The sequence below is a fragment of the Anopheles gambiae genome, chromosome 3 (assembly GCF_943734735.2).
Source record: "Anopheles gambiae chromosome 3, idAnoGambNW_F1_1, whole genome shotgun sequence".
Classification (NCBI taxonomy): Eukaryota; Metazoa; Arthropoda; class Insecta; order Diptera; family Culicidae; genus Anopheles; species Anopheles gambiae.
In genome coordinates this window covers 21,458,379-21,475,100 of record NC_064602.1, presented here as the reverse complement: position 1 = coordinate 21,475,100, position 16,722 = coordinate 21,458,379, and the positions used below count along the sequence as shown (strand labels likewise).

The 16,722-nt window shown below is 49.2% G+C and overlaps 6 protein-coding genes across 10 annotated transcripts; 4 read left to right on the top strand and 2 right to left on the bottom strand.

Annotated features, from left to right (window-relative positions):
- The first annotated feature begins 2,922 nt into the window (after positions 1 to 2,922).
- LOC1279923 (cytochrome b-c1 complex subunit Rieske, mitochondrial) lies at positions 2,923 to 4,956 on the top strand. Of its 2 annotated transcripts, none has more exons than XM_319708.5 (4): positions 2,923 to 3,334; positions 3,812 to 3,952; positions 4,029 to 4,276; positions 4,354 to 4,956. In XM_319708.5, the coding sequence occupies exons 1-4, from the start codon at positions 3,145 to 3,147 to the stop codon at positions 4,570 to 4,572; spliced, it is 798 nt and encodes a 265-aa protein (XP_319708.5). In that variant the 5' UTR covers positions 2,923 to 3,144; the 3' UTR covers positions 4,573 to 4,956. The 2 variants fall into 2 exon arrangements, with proteins under 2 accessions (XP_319708.5, XP_061511105.1); XM_061655121.1 differs by having other exon boundaries at positions 2,943 to 3,244.
- A 1-nt stretch (position 4,957) lies between these two features.
- Positions 4,958 to 8,144, bottom strand: LOC1279922 (histone-lysine N-methyltransferase SMYD3). Of its 2 annotated transcripts, none has more exons than XM_319707.5 (5): positions 7,320 to 8,144; positions 6,991 to 7,235; positions 6,191 to 6,318; positions 5,627 to 6,107; positions 4,958 to 5,509 (listed from the first exon to the last, which is right to left on the bottom strand). In XM_319707.5, exons 1-5 carry the CDS (start codon positions 7,436 to 7,438, stop codon positions 5,112 to 5,114), a joined length of 1,371 nt encoding a protein of 456 aa, XP_319707.5. In that variant the 5' UTR covers positions 7,439 to 8,144; the 3' UTR covers positions 4,958 to 5,111. The 2 variants fall into 2 exon arrangements, with proteins under 2 accessions (XP_319707.5, XP_061511104.1); XM_061655120.1 differs by having other exon boundaries at positions 4,958 to 5,515; positions 7,320 to 8,141.
- A 215-nt stretch (positions 8,145 to 8,359) lies between these two features.
- LOC4578247 (protein TIPIN homolog) lies at positions 8,360 to 9,397 on the top strand. Its single transcript, XM_001238182.3, has one exon. The coding sequence runs from the start codon at positions 8,468 to 8,470 to the stop codon at positions 9,341 to 9,343; it is 876 nt and encodes a 291-aa protein (XP_001238183.3). The 5' UTR covers positions 8,360 to 8,467; the 3' UTR covers positions 9,344 to 9,397.
- Positions 9,381 to 11,272, bottom strand: LOC1279920 (la protein homolog). The gene is made up of 3 exons (XM_319705.5): positions 11,131 to 11,272; positions 10,025 to 10,961; positions 9,381 to 9,944 (listed from the first exon to the last, which is right to left on the bottom strand). Exons 2-3 carry the CDS (start codon positions 10,955 to 10,957, stop codon positions 9,639 to 9,641), a joined length of 1,239 nt encoding a protein of 412 aa, XP_319705.5. The 5' UTR covers positions 10,958 to 10,961; positions 11,131 to 11,272; the 3' UTR covers positions 9,381 to 9,638.
- A 202-nt stretch (positions 11,273 to 11,474) lies between these two features.
- LOC1279919 (PIN2/TERF1-interacting telomerase inhibitor 1) lies at positions 11,475 to 13,662 on the top strand. 2 transcript variants are annotated; one of them, XM_061657807.1, is made up of 3 exons: positions 11,475 to 11,719; positions 11,785 to 13,272; positions 13,454 to 13,662. In XM_061657807.1, the coding sequence occupies exons 1-3, from the start codon at positions 11,611 to 11,613 to the stop codon at positions 13,456 to 13,458; spliced, it is 1,602 nt and encodes a 533-aa protein (XP_061513791.1). In that variant the 5' UTR covers positions 11,475 to 11,610; the 3' UTR covers positions 13,459 to 13,662. The 2 variants fall into 2 exon arrangements, with proteins under 2 accessions (XP_061513791.1, XP_061513790.1); XM_061657806.1 differs by having other exon boundaries at positions 11,785 to 13,662.
- A 569-nt stretch (positions 13,663 to 14,231) lies between these two features.
- Positions 14,232 to 16,404, top strand: LOC4578254 (nuclear envelope integral membrane protein). Of its 2 annotated transcripts, XR_009765856.1 has the most exons (3): positions 14,308 to 14,670; positions 14,747 to 16,009; positions 16,124 to 16,404. XR_009765856.1 is itself a non-coding variant. In XM_061655119.1 (2 exons), exons 1-2 carry the CDS (start codon positions 14,571 to 14,573, stop codon positions 15,895 to 15,897), a joined length of 1,251 nt encoding a protein of 416 aa, XP_061511103.1. In that variant the 5' UTR covers positions 14,232 to 14,570; the 3' UTR covers positions 15,898 to 16,404. The 2 variants fall into 2 exon arrangements, 1 of the variants encoding a protein (XP_061511103.1); XM_061655119.1 differs by having other exon boundaries at positions 14,232 to 14,670; positions 14,747 to 16,404.
- The last annotated feature ends 318 nt before the right edge of the window (positions 16,405 to 16,722 follow it).

The following is a 16,722-nucleotide window of genomic DNA, read 5'->3' as shown; positions in this document are numbered from 1 at the left end:
TTAAGTAAATCGCGACCAATAATGACAGGCCACGCAATTCCAGGTAATATAATAAAAGAATGTCGAACAGAATGATCCCTAAACTGGATTGTGCAATTAATTCGTCCTCGAGAATAAAGTGGTCCCTTAACCATAGTGCAGTATTCAGTTGTTGAAAAAGGTCCTAGCAGCCTAGCTGGTACTAATGTGTCACTGATGAAGCTCACAGGACTCCCTGTATCTAGAAGGGAACGGACGCGATTGAGGGTGGTACGCTTAGTAGAAGGGTGTAAAAATGTCAAACTCACCTCTTGGTTTGTGCCGAGAGTATCCTCCGAGCTAATACCGCCCTCAACAGTAGCGTTGGCCCGACGTTCAGGGCAATTGCGGTAGACGTGCCCAGTCTGGAAACAGCGGAAACATCCGCCGGGTGGGCGCTTCGGCTTGGAGCAGGCACTCTGAAGGTGTCCAAATCGGGAGCAGTTGAAGCAGCGGACAGGTTCCTGCGACGTCAGGGGCCGTTCCATACGGTTGTTCATCGGGGCCCGAACAACGGCGGAAGGGGGCTTGATGGCTCGAAGATGACGGCAAGACTCGAAAAGCTTCAGCTTCTTCCGGAAATCTTCCATCGTGAGGGGCATGAAGTGCAGGCTTGAAGTAATTGACGGGCTTCCCAATCCATCGATGACGATCGGGATCAGTTCCGAATCAGGAATGTCGGCTTGGCCAGCTATGCGCTGCATATCAAACAGGTAGCGGAGGGCAGATTCTTGGGGCTGCAGCCGACGATTGCGGAGTTGGCGGTACACAGATTCAGGAGTAGCAACGAAATGAAGGTTGTCGATAAGCTCCATTTTCAGTTCGTCGTAACCCAAGTGCCACAAATCCACTAAACGACCACTAAACGGCTTCTAAACGACTCAAGCACTCTACCTAAACGGAATATAAAAAGACTTCGTTTAGCAGACGGCAAACGACTCATGCATTCTAAAAATAGCAAAAAAAGCTTGTGGCGCCATCTGTTTGTGGGATTCCCAACCAGCGGAGCTTCCTCGCTTGGAGGAGAGCTTTCTCATTTCCTCTGTACTGTTGTATGGTTTCGCATTGAAGTTATGCATCGCTAGAACTAGAACGGCGATACGATTGTTTAAATACTAAACTCCAATGGAAACCACCAGCATTGAAGCAAGTGAGATTTGAGTAATGGTCGTTGGTGTTGATACCCACGTATCTGACCACACGACCATTTATATAGATTTTTGCTCGGAAAGTTAGAAGGCTATATAGGTCATGATAAGATGAAACTTGTCGAAACACATTGCAAGAAAATGATAGCTATATAATGATGAGTTGTAATACGCCATCTATTGATCAGACCAATGAAGCTGTGGAGCTTTCATTTTTTTCTATGGATATTCAATTTTCCAGTCGTTTAAGCTTAATCTGTGGCGCTTGGGAAGTGGTGACGTCAAATTCTTTGGCGACGTTAGCTGCCGTGCCTGTGAGGAGCCGAAGAGTAAACAAAAATTTGTCCGCATCGCATACTCGATGGAGTGAGAAAAGGCGTTCCAAATCACGGAACCAGCGGATGACATCGGAATTTTTCTCAGCATCAAGCGGCTCGATGAAGGATTCGAAATCCTTTACACAAACGGCGGTCGGTTGCTGCGCCTCGAGTTGATGCACTTTCTGACGCAATTCGGCTAACTGTAGCTGCATTCGCAGCGCTTCGAGGTGAGCCTCCATATCGTCGGAACAGCGGGGAAGGGCGGCAGCTACACCTTGAGCGGAGGGCAGATTAGCATTGGCGTCGGTGGTGTTGTTCGTCGAAGCGGCATCATTAACGGCGTCACCGCCATTTTCATGAGGGAGATACAAAATGGCGGCCTCGGGATGGTTTGCGTAAGCGGAGGCTGATGCCATGGCCGAGGTGGTGGGCTGCGCTGCACGGGGGGAACGAGCGACCAGCTCGAGAGAGGCGTAAAGTTGCCGAAGTTGTGCGAGGGTGGCGGTATTCGGTACGTCGACGCCGGCTTCGATGAGCGCCCGGCGAAGTTCGTCTTTGCCCACCATTTGATGAGATGGCGTTATGTCACACGCACACACGTACACAGACACACGTAGACCGGCTGGTTAAGCGGCTTGCAGGCGGTTTGTAGGCGACTTTTTGTTGGTAATCCCACTTCTGAGATGTAACGACCAAGCGTTTTACGGTTGGCGGAAGGTTAATTGGCCGTTTAAATAAGATTTAGCACAATTCGGAAGAGCACACAAATAATTATACGCAGAAGTCAGTGGCTTACGTCTGTTCAGTTCAATGTCGCGCCAAGAAGAGAGCTTTATTCTATGACAGTTCATCTAGCACACCGGGTGCTCCAGCGGTCAAGGTATAACGCGTTTATACCGCTGCGTTCGGGGTTCGGGTTGAGTGCACAGTGGGCGATATTAGTCCGGACGTTACAGTAGAGAACTTGAGTCGTTTAGAAGCCGTTTAGTGGTCGTTTAGTGGATTTGTGGCAGTTGGGTACTTTTATCGCCGCATACGCATTGCGGCCATAATTCGCCTTTTTCTTTAAAATATTCAGCTAGACGAATAATTTTTGGACTGACTGTACATAACTTTACAGAGAACTTGTACAAATTACTCTAAAAGATAATTATGAATCTGGAATTAACAAGTTATAAAAACTAAGCTTATATGCAGCGCTTAACGAGCGTTTCCGGGGGACTTTTAGGAACTCGTATATTTTTCGTCATTTTGCCAAGCTCTCTTTATCTTCTTTATCGCATGCAAACATTTTGATGCTTTTTCATCATCCAATAAAGATGATTGAGCAAAATTAGTATGAATTTTTCCTAAATTATTTTTGTACAAGTTCGTTCAATTTCGAATCATTTTCACCGTTCGGCAAATGACATCTCATCGTCTAACCACCGCGTACCGCCACTGTCAAAGCTGTCAAGCCCAGCTGTCAACCGTTTTGGCAGTACGATTTTGACACACGGCAGGTAAAAAAATCGCACCCCCCCTCGAGAAACTCTTGCAAAACCAGCGCGATCGAAAAAGTGCACCCCGTACGTGTTCCGCTGTCGGGAATCCGTTTCTCTCCGTACACCGTTGGCCGCTGCTGCTCCCGCTGAACATACGCCCGCCCCGCCCCGACAATGCTGACGAATCTGGCCAAGCTGTCCGCCGTCCGCGGAGTGTCCCAGTCCGTCACCAACGGGCTGAAACCCGCCGTCGTCGGTGCCGCGAAGACCGAAGGCAAGTCTGCGGTTGCTGCGGGTCCGATCCCGGTCGTGTCCGCTGCGGGCCTGCCAAGCAACAACGTGCGGGTGGTGTCTGGCGTCACAGGTTAATATCGCTGCCCGACGGGACGGGTTAAAGGGACAAGGACTGTCGTCCCTGCGAAAACGGGGCGCTGTACATTTTTGTGTTGCATAATTGGTCTACGAAGGACGACGACATGGTGGTCGGTTTTGACAGTTCCGTGCGGACCCAGGTCATCGAGTGAAAAACAAAAACGGTGCAAAATCTTGCGTTATGTAATGCAATCGCTGCTCAACAGATGGTTCTATTGGCATAAAATTAGCCAAAATTGGATTTAAACGATCGGAATAGGATTCGGCAGTGTTCTGGTCCGTTCGTTGGTCGGAAAAACATCAAAAATATGAAATAAGCAAGAATGAAACCATCCAACGCTCACTCGCTGGCGCATGACGGAACGATCAAAACAAACCGCAGAAAAAGCTCCTTCGAAACTGTCAACGTCTACTTAGATCGATGATTTGCTACAATTTCTTTTCATTCTATCCTTTGCCTTCCGAACAGGAGCAACACAGATCCGCTGCGCCCACACCGACATCCGTGTGCCGGACTTCTCGGACTACCGTCGCGACCAGGTCAAGCGCCCGAACGCGAAGAACGACAGTGCCGATGATCGTGCCGCCTTCACGTACCTGCTGGTCGGTGGTAAGTACGGCGCAGTTTCAGTAGGCTAATGTTCCCCATGGGTTAACCCTGCAACAACCTTTGCTCCCGTCCGTAGGTGCCGCCGTCTCGACGGCGTACGTCGCCAAGTCGCTGGTGTCGACGTTCGTGTCGTCGATGAGCGCGTCGGCCGACGTGTTGGCCATGTCCAAGATCGAGATCAAGCTGGCCGACATCCCGGAGGGCAAGTCGATGACGTTCAAGTGGCGCGGCAAGCCCCTGTTCATCCGCCACCGTACCTCGGCGGAGATCGAAGCGGAACAGTCCGTGGCCGTCGCTACCCTGCGCGATCCTCAGAATGATGCTGTGAGTAAACGAATCGTAAATCGTAAAGCGCAAACGGATTCTTTCTAACACAATGCCCGTGCTTTCTCCTCTTTCAGGAGCGCGTCCAGAAGCCGGAATGGCTCGTCGTTATCGGCGTGTGCACGCATCTGGGCTGTGTCCCGATCGCCAACGCCGGTGACTTCGGTGGCTACTACTGTCCGTGCCACGGTTCACACTACGACGCGTCCGGCCGCATCCGCAAGGGTCCCGCTCCGCTGAACCTGGAGGTGCCGCACTACGAGTTCCCGGAGGATGGTCTCCTTATTGTCGGTTAGAGACCTTTGGTACCCCGCTCCCCGTTCCGTTCCACCGTAAAACGGTACACCAACAATCCCGCGCTCAGCTAAAGTAGTGAAGAATGTATCAATCGCAGCAAGCCGCACGCTGAATGATTATCATCTTTTGTTCGGCTAAACCAATTTCGACGATGCCTCCTCCTCCACCTCCGGATTGTGTCACTATGCGCGTGTGTAAGTATTTGCATATTCAATCCGACTATCCGACCAATCCAACATAAAAAAAAAACCCAGATTGGCAAGAGGCAACCCCCCAACCAACAGCAGGAGGCAACAGCAAAGCAACCAAAACCCAAACCTACCGCTAACTAGTAGAACAATTACAGCACCAGACTGGGTAATAAATTGATTGGTAAAACGTTACTATAGTTACGAACCTTTTTATTATTATTATTATTGTTACGTAAATCGACAAGATCCGACGACGAGAGAACGAGAGACTTAACCAATTTTGTAATGTTGCTTAATAACTTTCAGCTTAAGCTCACTTTCAGTGCTTAATTTCCTGCAGCTTCAGCCTAACCTTCATCCGCAATAGCGAGATGTCCGAGATCTCCCTGGGCCGCATCGCACAGCAGCGGCACCAGCACGCGCTTGTACAGATCGTCCTGCTCGCCGTGCGTGACACGCAAAATTTTGGCCGCCTGCTGTAGCTGCTTGAGCGCCTCGGTAAACTGGCACTGGTAGAGCTGCAGCTTGCCCACCTTCAGATACGTCAGCCCTAGCAGCGGATGGTAGGGACTGTAGTACTGTCGGAAGCCGTCGAGCAACCGCAACCCGTACCCGGTCGCTTCCGGCCACTTTTCCAAACTCAGTGCACTTTCCATCGCATTGTCGAGCGTTTTGATGTGATGGACGTTGTAGCGGTGTAGCACGTTCGCTTGCTTATCTAAGCACAACCGACTCACGTCCAGATCTGTCGCTTGTATAAAAAAGAAAAACGCAAAAAAAACCGGAAAGAAAATATTTAAATTCACAAAAATATTCCTTTCTCCGTGACGTCATCTCTCCTGCTTGCTCTCTTATCACTTACATGCAACGCTTTTCATCTGCGCTAGATGGTCCCGGGTGAAGCTGCTAATTTCGGCGAACGCTTCCCGGTCGGAATGTGTTACGGCCGTACCACAGGCAGGGCATTGGTTCAGTTGTTCCGAATCGCTAAAGTCGAGCGGTTCGTGGCAGGTCGTGTTCGGGCAGGCGGCAGCATTCATGCGCTTCTGTTCCTGCTCATCTCGGCACCGTTCACAGGCACAGTGGAAGTAGTACCGTTCGGCCAGCTGTTCCCGCCTCACCTCGGTCGTATCGATCAGATCGATGTAGGAGATGAAAAGCTTGCCAAAGTCCAGCTCCTGCTCGGGGTAGTCCTCCAGCAGGCGCATCCGGAGCGTTTCACCGTCGAACGAAACGACCACGTTCGGCCGGCAGCTGTGATCGATGATGGACGCACCGATGTACATGCCCGTCCCGATCGTGCTCATCTCGGCGTCCAGTATGTTGAACGTATTGATGCACATCTGCAACTCGGAAGGGAGTTTAACAACAACAAAAAGTTAAATAGTGGTTTTAGCGAAAAAAAAAGCGATTAACATTTGCACACCTTTCCATAGATTCTGAGCAATTCCGCTTTGGTCGGTCGGGATGCTTCATCCAGCAGCCGCTGCAGTACCACGTACAGTGTACCGAAGTGCTCCATCCGTTTGGAGTCGGCTCGAATGTTTTCCTCGTCTGCAGCCGGAAACAATGTACAGAAGGAGAAACAATGTACGATTAGTTGTGGGGAGGGCGGGTAGAAACTAAATCCAAAAACCAAAAACAAAACACGTCATGCACAACGAAAGTGCAATTCCCCTACCATCTTTCCGGGTGTTGGTGCCAACGACCAAATCTTGTATTTTACAAAGTGTGAGACAGTTAATATGAGTGAAACGAAGATGGAAAATAGCTCTAAATGGACAGCAAACTGAAAACAAACAGCTTTTAATCATAACAAATATCATTTTCCTACCCACACGACGATACGGTTAGCTTACGGAACGTATCATCAGGCGAACATGAAGAAGAATGTGTATAACAGTTACTAGAAAAGAGAATGGAAATTAACTCACATAGTACGAATAACCTTCAACTTTCCTTCAACCGTGTTATACAATTTTTACGCCTCAACATTGATCGAGTTAGATACGAAACAACTCTCACACACGCACACTCCACGAAAAAGCTACCTGCAGTTTAAGATTGATCGTTTGAAGCGCGATCGCAACGATATATATGAAATGAGAGACCCTGGTGTATGAAACTATAAATGCGACAAGGGCCACGGAAAAGGAAGCAGATAAAATGAAAGTAAAAAAGGCTGCAATCGCGACCATCAAGTAGACATCAAAAGGGAAGACTTACGTGGCATAAGATCGCAGAATTTGCGGTACTGCTTCGAGGTGTAGTAGCCCTTGTGCGTGTCGCCTCCCTTCAGCAAGCGGCGCACGATCCGCGCAATCATCAGTGCCGCCGACGGTACGACCAGCCCGGGCGGTAACGCTTTCAGCTTTTCGCATTCCTCCTTATGATCGGACCATGCCTCCTTTTGGCAGGACCGACCACAGTACCGCACGTACAGACAATTGGAACACTTCATCACCTTCGTCCTGCAAGAAATGAAAAGCGATGAAAGGCGTTTAATAACGGGTTGGTGTAAAAAAGACACACAGTCAAGGGCGGGCGCAACATACTCCTTAAAGCAGCGGTCACATCTTGTATCGCGGTAGCGCGGATCGAGCACACAGGCGAACGGTTTCTCCTGCAGTATGACGTCCCCACGGCGATGTATCGTTTTTCTCATCCCGCCCATACGCAGTCAGCAACGCAACTGAACACAGAATAAAACGTTGACTCTCGGTATGAAGCTGAAGCGCAGCCACAACAGACATCCAACTTCTCGAGACTTCCGCCACACGCAACGGCCAACCTTTACGATGTTCTAATTATCACCTCGCGGATCGGTTAGTGCTGCTGGTGGCGGTGCTGTTGGTGGTGGTTTAATTTTAAAAATAACGTTCAACCCAACCCTACGGTGACCGGTGGTTGTTATTGTGAAACTGCTGGAACAACATCGGCAAGCGAGTGGGAAGAATGGGAGAGTTTGCCGACGGGGAGGAGGTCGTCGCTTTCTTTTCTGCTGGCGTTTTCTCTATGCTTCTCCGCACTGGCGATGGTGTTGTGAGATCTTGTCTGCTTTGTTTCTCTCGCCAGACAGACAGCAAAATGCATAAATATACCGCACTTAGCGAGTGAGAATGGTGCGTATTTTTAGCCGGGCCAACGCTTTTTATAGACGGGATGCACGCGTAACGCCGCTCCGTCGTTTCTGGGCGGCACTTCCTTATTCAAACGCTAAATGGATTTACCGTTGAAGGATTTGAATTTGCCAATCACGTTTTAAAGAACAACATCTAATTATTTTACGCTAATTTCATTTCTGTTTCTTATCAAATTTGAGACAATTGTTGGTAGAATTTGTTCCTGGTAAACCGTGTGCATTTGTTTATTTTCATGAACTGTCAATTCACAATAACAAAATGTTTTACGTTTACAACGTACAGTTCAATGCTATTGTGAAGAAAAAGGCCACTTTTACTGTTTTAATATTATTTGCTAGTGTATGTTAGCATTATTTTAGTATGTTTTTTCTCGAAACTTGTGGAGAATATAATTTTAACCACTATTTTCAAAACATTCTCTTGACCAACTTTGACATTGCCATAACGTGTGGCTTTATAAACCTTGCGCTTCTAATGGCGCGCTTTTCACCGTTCCTTGCGGGATTGTTTTGGTGTTTGCGACTCTTCTAAAAGTATTAATTAATCGATTCAAACCAACCATGGATCATCCGCTCGACCATCTGTTTAGTGATAGTGTGGCGCTGGAAGGTGAAAACGACGGGGAAATACTGTCCGACGATGAACTCCCGGACGGCGATGCGGACGGCTCGGGCGACGAGGCCACGGATGCCGCCCCAGCCAAACCCGTAGCGGTGGAGGTGAAGAAAAAAACGGTCCGCAACCCGCGCAACATGCTGAACGAGGCGAAGCTGTGCGGTCCGCGCGGGATAATCGCGCTGAAGGACCACTTCAAGCACTTCAAATTCCACGGCAAGGGCCACGAAGCGTCCGATCTGAACCGGCTGATGCGCAGCTACGAGCACTGGGCGCATCGGCTGTATCCGAAGTTTCACTTTGACGATTGTATGGCCAAGATCGAAAAGCTGGGACACAAAAAGCAGGTCCAGATGTACATGAACAAGTACCGCACGGGTATGCTGCAGGCGGAAATGGAAGCAATGGCGCAGGCCGCCGCAAACAGTGCCGACGAAGAGGAGCCGGACGTTAGTCAGCTGAATCGGCCGCTCGATCCACTGGACAGTATGCTGGAGGAACAGATTGCCCGGTCGAGGGGCCGTACGTCCGTTGCCAACACGTCTGGTATTGGGAATCTCTCGATGGACAACACGTTCGATGCTGTGCGGCAGACCGACAACGGCGCGGTGCACGCGAATGCACTTAAGGACACCCATCAGCAGCAGCAGCTAACGGTCAAATCACCACCGGTGGCTGATGACATCCGAGCGAAAATTGAAGCAAACCGACTGAAAGCACTAGAACTAAGGAAGGCCCGTCTGCTGGCCCTCTCCCAGCAGAGCAGCCCGGGTGGGACGGAAAACGTAGAAAACGACTCGTGCGAATTGCCGCCATCGTGAGAGTGGGAATAGGAAATAGAAGTAAATAAACTACACCTTTAGCTTTTGAATACATTCATCAGTATATTCAACAGTTACTTTCCATATGCTCCATTATAGTAACACACCTCGCCTCGCCATTCCATCGAGGCGAGAGAAATCCGCTTTAAAATTACATTAGTACATAGAAAATATGCTTATCGAGTAGAGATAAAAATACGTCCTTATACATACACTCCCAAAACGCGCCCCGGCCAATGTGAGGAAGCGCGCACACACACACACACACACACACACGACAGGTATCGCGCCGAATCTACTCTGCCGCGGCCTTCGCTTCACTTTCCGCCGTCGGTTTTGTTGCCTCCTTACCGGTGGCATCCTTCTTGACCGGTGGCTCACCACCGTCACCGTCCTCCTGCTGCTCGGCGTTCCTGTCCCGCTTGCGCTTATTGTTTCCACCGGAGTGATGGTTGCGGTTGTTGTTGCCCCGGTTTCCTCTACCCTTGTTCTTCGCATTCACCTTGCGCTTGGCCTGCTCCTCGGCAATCTTCTTCAGGTATTCGGTTTCCTTCTCGTCCACCAGCAGTTCGGCCGTTACCTCTGCATCATCAATTTTTAACTGTAATAAGGTAAAAAAGATACCCAAATTTGCTTGTTATTGACATGACTCACACACACACACACTTGTAAGAAATGTACCTTTTTGTCCGTTAGCTTCTCGAGTAGCTGCTTGCCCGCGTCCTGCTTGTTAAAGCGCACGTACCCGCTCGCATCGCCCTTCTGGTAGTCGATGTACGCAAACTCGAGCGTTTCGTCGAGCGCACGGATCGCCTCCTTGATCGATTCGCGGGTCGTCTCCTTGCCCAGCCCCTCCATGAACACGCAGGCCCCGGTCGGCAGCTGCGCGAGCAGCGCATTGTTGCCCTCCTCCTTCTTGCGCTTGCGCTCCTCGATCTTTTCCGCCCGCTCCTTAATTTCCACCTTCTTCGCCTCGTAGTAATCGTTCTGCATCTTGCAAATCAGCTCCTTGCCCTTGTACTTGAGCGGCCCCTGGGCCAGGAACTTCTCGCACTGCTCCTTCTCCGCGAACGTCACGAACACGCTGCCCTTAAATAGATACTTCTTCGTCGGCTTGTCGTGGTACTTGCGCATCACGATGTTGGTCACTTTGGTGAAGGGTTCGAAAAACTCGACCAGCTCGCTCATGGTCGTGCCGTTCTGCGGTGCAAATCCCTTCACGTACACGGTGCGGGCGTAGATCTCCTGCCGCCGCTCCTCGTTCATCTCCGGCAGGGGGCGTTCCGGATGGCGGCGCAACTTCTCTCGATCTTCGCTCACCTCGACCAGCCCTTCGTCCGATTTGGCGATCGCGTCCACAATCACCTTCTTGTCTTCGCTGAGCGACTTGAGCCGCTTGAACGTGAGCAGCACATCGAGCGGCACCCATCCTTCGTCCTTCGCGATCTGGTCCTTCATGAACTTATCCTTCGCCAGGTTGGCATCGCCGAAGTAGTACTCCAGCTGGCGGATGATTGCCGCCTCGGTGGTGCTTACGGTGGCCGTGGCGTTTTCCTCGTTGCCCTCCGGCTTCGTCTCCTCCACGGCGGGCGCTTGTACGTCAGTTTCGGTCATCGTGCTGTGCCGGGTGGGGAAACGGAGAACATTTGTTAGGTTAGAATATGGTTACGCGCGGGCAGGATGGAACACACAACAGGCCGGATTGGACGGACCATTCTCACGGGGAGAACATTTTAACGGATGCACGATTCTCAAAGATATTGAGGAAGCCCACAATAAATAATTACCTGATGTTAAACGAATGCGTTCGCTGCGGAATTTAACACGTGCGCGCTGGAGCGGTGGCAACAAGAAAATGCTTGTTTGGTGTGTTTGTGAGCGTTCAGAACACGTTGAAGAATGACGTTTCGCTGCTGAAGGACAACCAAGATGGCTACACATGCGATGGGAACGATATTTATTTAATAAATGTTTAGCTTTTAATTATCTATTTTTTGTTTATTGTACTATTGTTCAGATATTTTATAGTTTTTATATTTGTTTTAAGTTATTACTTTTAATAAATTTGATTTTTAAAAAGAAATTCAAATTAAAATCCTCTATATACCTCGAGCTATAAAGCTGTCAGTTTGTTTATCTTTCGTCTGTCAAACAACCCAAAACACACGTGCAAAGACTGAGCCGTACGTTGTGCTGCACAGTGAAATTAATCTCAACTTTTTCCCCCGTAAAATCGTACATTAACTTAGTAAAATAGTACCTTCACGATGGGTGATGGTGATTTCAGCTCGGTGACGCTTTCGAGCGCCAAAGCACGCCAGAAGAAACTTTGCACGATGCGGCTAAACGACCCGGTGAAGAAACCGTACTACAAAGGTAAGCCCTTACGGTATCCGACGAGTTACGATACAATGCTAACCGATTCCCCCTCTAACCTCCAGATACCGACAGTTTCGGCGCCCGTATGCTCAGCAAGCTCGGCTGGACGGAGGGCAAGGGGCTGGGGCGGGATGAGAACGGAATCACCATTCCCATCTCGAACCGGGTGAAGCTGGACACGGAAGGGGTTGGTTTCGTCGGCGGTAGGGACGACATGTGGACGCAGCATGAGGCAGGCTTTACCGAACTGCTCCGGCGCTTGAACGGTGATGAGAGTGAACCGGCCGAAGGTGCAGGTGACGCCGTGATCGACCCCAAAAGCCAGGTGCAATCGCTCGAGGAGCGGTCGAAGCAATCGCGCGCCCGTGTGCACTACACCCGGTTCACCCGGGGCAAAGATTTGAGCAGAGTGAACGAGAAAGATTTGGCCAACATTTTTGGCAAACGTTCGCTGACCGAGAGCAGCAGGCCGAGGGAAGAGGAGGAGCAGCCGGCTTCGAGCGGGGGTGAGAGTGCCGAGGAGGATCGGCCTGTTTTAGGTTTGTCAACGATTAAGGCGAGCATGTCGATGCAGGATTATTTCAAGGAGAAAATGAAACAGAGAGCTGCCGCGGGCAATGGAGTAGCACCGGTGGAGGCAACGGTTAAGACGAATGGGCAGGGTGGTGAGGAGGAAATGGTCACCGAAGAGACGCATGATGGTGAGAAGATTAAAAAGAAGAAGAGTAAGAAAAAAGCGAAGGAAAACGAACAAACGGTGGAACCGATGGAGGAAGCTGTAACCGTTGAAGAAGCACCAGCAACTAAAAAATCCAAAAGGAAAAGAGAGCAATTGGAGGAGTACGAGCAAGAAGTTTTGGTGAATGGTGACTCAGTTGAACCGGCAAGCGAACCGTCGGAACCGGTGAAAAAGAAGAAGAAGTCCAAGAAGCACAACTCAGAGCAGGAACCCACTGTCGAGTCGGCCTGTGAGGTCGCAGAAGAAGAGATGGTACAGATGGTAGATGAAACAGTTGCTGCCGAGGAGCCGGTAAAAAAGAAGAAAAAATCTAAAAAACAATCCTCTGAACCGGAGCTCAAAGTAGAACCATCCAGTGAGGTGACAGAAGAAGAAAAGGTAGTTGCGACTGTGGAAAACACTGCCTCTGCCGATGAGCCGGTGAAAAAGAAGAAAAAATCGAAGAAGAATACCTCTGATCCGGAACCACCAGTCGTTGAGTCAACCGATGAGGTGGCAGAATTAGAGCCACCCACAGATACCACTGCCACTGTCGAAGAACCGGTGAAAAAGAAGAAAAAATCCAAAACGCCCAAATCAGAATCCTCTACAGAAGAAGGCGCGGTGGAAAACCCCACACCGGAACCAAACACTGTCGAAGCTGGCGAAGAACCGGCCAACGCCACCGAAACGGGTGCTTCCACATCCGCGAAGAAGAAGAAAAAGAAGAAAGGCAAACGAGCGGCCAGTCCAGCAGACGGAGAAGCAGCCAACAACGAACCAGCATCATCGCCAGCCGTGAACGGCGGTACCACGGAGCCAGCATCAAACGGTAAGGAAAGCGTCGGTCCGATGGATGAAATAACGCTGCAGGTGGCCGCAGCCAACGCACTTTCGGCCGAGTACGCGGGCAAGTCGGAGGAAACGACCTGCAAAGTGAAGGTCGAAGTGCTGAAGTACCTGGACGAGGCGCGTTTCGCTGGCTCTAATTTTGGCGATATTATCGGTTACAGATTAACGGAGGACGTGAAGCTCGTCAAGAACGCTGCATCGAAGGAGGGTGGCGACGGTGGTCCATCGAGGAAATTTACCCCACGGCGGAGGTAGTAGTAGCGAGTGGAACGGTTAAAGCAGAAGCGCATTGGTTCGGTTATTCCGCTAATAGTGTGTGCGCTTGATTTGTGGACTAGGAATAAATAAATATTTAATTTTTACGAAAGCATTTAAACGATTCTATTTATTTGAATCACAGTTCCCAGTTTCCAGGCCATGTATTCAGTTGTATTCTCTTGTCGCTTGGTAGGGGTTTTCCCCGTTAACGTTTGACTTGTTTGTTCTACCCTTAGCTTTACGTTTAATAGACTTTTTATTAATAAATAAGCATTTATAGATTAAATCAGATTCATGCTCAACATTTTTTTTCTAACTTACTTTTTCAGTAAATTTGCATCTTTTATGCAACCAAACCCTTTTATGCGATAAGAAATTCTGTTGAAAAAATGGAATGGCTCTTTTTATCAGCAATCATAAAACAATAAAGCTTTATTTGCGATGGATGCCATTCTAACCCCTCTTGTTCGATTTTCCGGTTGTGATTTAAAACTGATAGTTTAATTAAATCATCCAAAAACAGAAGTCTTACCTTCTAAATGCAAAAACAATTGAATACGATCATGATACATCGCTGCATTTTAGAATAGAAAGCACCTCACAGAACGAAATTCCGTTGCTTTGCAAAATATTCAAATTTTACTCAGCCACCTGTCAAAATAACCCTCTACACACCATGTGCGACTGGTCTAATGACAAATAACCCCCTTTTTCTGGTCGCCCTGCCAGCTGTCACAACAAAAAGCCGCTATTTTCCGTTGTTTACCGGTGGCGCTGCACTCGCCAGAACATGTTTGTGTCGCTTACCTCACCGGTCGGCATCATTTTCAGCGCGGCGATGGCCAAACTTGGTTTCTAGTCGGTTTAGTTAGTTTAAAATGCACCGCAGTAGGTGAAAGTGAAACCGATAAGTAGCTGTCCCGTGCATTGTTTAGTGAACCATTTCGTGAACTTTTCTTTGGTTGTGTTTGGTGGTGCAAAGGAGGAGAAAATCGCAGGTAGCAAAGCGCATACCCAGCGATGATCGCGATTGACCGACGCCTGGTGGCGGGTGTGCTGTTGTTAGTCTGCCTGCTACCATTACTCTGCCATGGCAAGGAAGCGGAAACGCAGAAAGATTGTAAGTGGCAGTGAAGGAGTCATGTTACATGTTTGTTTTCAATTTTATTAAATCCTTCTCTTCTTTCTTCCCATAGTAATGTTCCTCGAACCGGGACGCCTCGTATCGTACACGTACGATGAGTGGAGCATCACCCGGCCCGGGCTGATCGTTTACTGCTACCCGGGGCAGCAGGAAAGCTTGCTGAACGCGTTCTGCACCGTCTCGATACGGATGCACTGCGATCATGACAACTACAACCAGTACCTCGGTAGCTCACCGGCCGAGGTGAAAAAGCACTACAAGGCGGAACAGAGCCTGTTCAGCTTCAATGTGTTTGCGTCCCGCAAGCGCCGGCAGGTGGAGCTGGAACCGTTCAAGCAGAGCTGTCTCGGCGTGGTTTCGTCCGGCAAGTACGACATCGAGGTGCTGCTGAACCGGTTCGATCTGTGGCGCGTTGGACTGCTCGTGCTGGGCGTGCTGCTGTTCTTTATCGCCCTGCCCATGAGCCAAAACCCACTGTTCTACTACACCGGCGGTATTCTTATTGGATTAACCTCGTTCGCCCTTGCGCTGGTGTACATGTTCAGCAAGATGATGCCGTATCGGCCCCTTATGCTCGGCGTTATGGTCGGTGGTTGGACGCTCGGTTTCTACGGCATGCAGATGATGTACGAAAATTTGCGCCTAATCTTCGTGCTGTACCAGCACTACGTGTTTTGGTATTTGGCGATCGTTGGTTCGATCAGTTTCTTCGTGTGCTATCGGCTTGGCCCACCGAAGGATCGCCGTAGCAAGCGCGTCATCCAGTGGACGCTGCAGCTGATCGCACTGACGATGGTGTTCTTCAGCAGCTACCAGCGCCAGCTTTCGACCGGCTTCGTGCTGATCGTGATTGGGGCGTACTATCACGCGACACCGTTGAACGCGCTGCGCTGGGTACGCAACCGGTTCCGCAGCCGGTATCCGGGCAAGCGACGGTTGCTGACGGTGGAAGAGTTCGAAGAGCAGGGCCGGATCGAGACGGACCGTGCGCTGAAGGATCTGCGCGAGTACTGCCGCAGCCCGGAGTGCAAGCAGTGGACGACGATGATGAGGTTGAGAGATCCGGTACGGTTTGCGTCGTTCGTCGAGGGATCGCCGCACGTGATGGAGGAGGAGTGCTTCGAGTACGATACGGTACACTCGAGCATCAGCAACGACGACTCGGACGAGGTGGTGGAATTGACCGAAGGCGAAGAGGACTGATCGGGAGGGGGTTGGCGCTGTAATAGTTTGCCAGTTTAGGGTTTCTATCTCGAGCAAATAGAGATACACCTCATCACTCAAAGCAAAGCGGAACACTCTATAGAAATTGGAGGTAATATTCATAGAACTTTCGGCTTACATTTTAACTTTACCTATCGTTTCTGATATCGGCAGCACCAATATTGTCAAATGCTTTACTTCGATGCTTAGGTAATCATTATTGTAGATACATCAGCAGCTGCCCCGAAAATGATGGCAAGTGTTCATACTGATAGCGAAACTTATCCAGGCGTGTGGTGATAAACCTAATTAATGTTTGTTGTTGTAACCGGCCATACTAAATGCCTCTAGTTGAGACAATAAGACTTGATCGTAGCGGAGATGATGGTAGATTCGGTAAAAAAGGTTAAAAGTAACTACTTGTGCCAGCAGCTTTTGTGCCGCGAAGGGCCTGCCGCGTGTCGTGTGAACATAAAATATGTAAATAAACGTAAGAAGTTCATAAAAGTTGGTGTTTGGTTTGTTTTACTCAACAGTCAACAAATTTTATATGCTTAACTTATTTATCGCAGTGAACTACAAATTTAAAAGAAAATGCTTAGGGGATGGTAGTTAGCGACGGACAAAAAAAAATGTGTAATAAAATATAAATACGACCACTTTAAAAATGGGCAAACCTTAACTTACAATCATGTTTTATCAAAACAATGGTTAAACTTTTAAATTTATATGAATTTTTGTCAAGAATTAAAAGCATTGTTTTTTATGTGCAGTTTTTAAATGTTCAGGTAAGACACACCTGATATGGGAAAGATGGACATCATC

Excerpts from the sequence above, each read along its gene's own strand:
- LOC1279923 (XM_319708.5), top strand. The coding sequence starts at position 3,145 with ATGCTGACGAATCTGGCCAAGCTGTCCGCCGTCCGCGGAGTGTCCCAG. Across the intron at positions 3,335-3,811 it reads GGTGGTGTCTGGCGTCACAG|GAGCAACACAGATCCGCTGC; the intron begins GTTAATATCGCT and ends CCTTCCGAACAG. Across the intron at positions 3,953-4,028 it reads CACGTACCTGCTGGTCGGTG|GTGCCGCCGTCTCGACGGCG; the intron begins GTAAGTACGGCG and ends TCCCGTCCGTAG.
- LOC1279922 (XM_061655120.1), bottom strand. The coding sequence starts at position 7,438 with ATGGGCGGGATGAGAAAAACGATACATCGCCGTGGGGACGTCATACTG. Across the intron at positions 6,108-6,190 it reads TGCTCAGAATCTATGGAAAG|ATGTGCATCAATACGTTCAA; the intron begins GTGTGCAAATGT and ends TCCGAGTTGCAG. Across the intron at positions 5,516-5,626 it reads GCAGATGAAAAGCGTTGCAT|CGACAGATCTGGACGTGAGT; the intron begins GTAAGTGATAAG and ends TTTTTATACAAG.
- LOC4578247 (XM_001238182.3), top strand. The coding sequence starts at position 8,468 with ATGGATCATCCGCTCGACCATCTGTTTAGTGATAGTGTGGCGCTGGAA.
- LOC1279920 (XM_319705.5), bottom strand. The coding sequence starts at position 10,957 with ATGACCGAAACTGACGTACAAGCGCCCGCCGTGGAGGAGACGAAGCCG. Across the intron at positions 9,945-10,024 it reads AGAAGCTAACGGACAAAAAG|TTAAAAATTGATGATGCAGA; the intron begins GTACATTTCTTA and ends ACCTTATTACAG.
- LOC1279919 (XM_061657806.1), top strand. The coding sequence starts at position 11,611 with ATGGGTGATGGTGATTTCAGCTCGGTGACGCTTTCGAGCGCCAAAGCA. Across the intron at positions 11,720-11,784 it reads GAAGAAACCGTACTACAAAG|ATACCGACAGTTTCGGCGCC; the intron begins GTAAGCCCTTAC and ends TCTAACCTCCAG.
- LOC4578254 (XM_061655119.1), top strand. The coding sequence starts at position 14,571 with ATGATCGCGATTGACCGACGCCTGGTGGCGGGTGTGCTGTTGTTAGTC. Across the intron at positions 14,671-14,746 it reads AGCGGAAACGCAGAAAGATT|TAATGTTCCTCGAACCGGGA; the intron begins GTAAGTGGCAGT and ends TTCTTCCCATAG.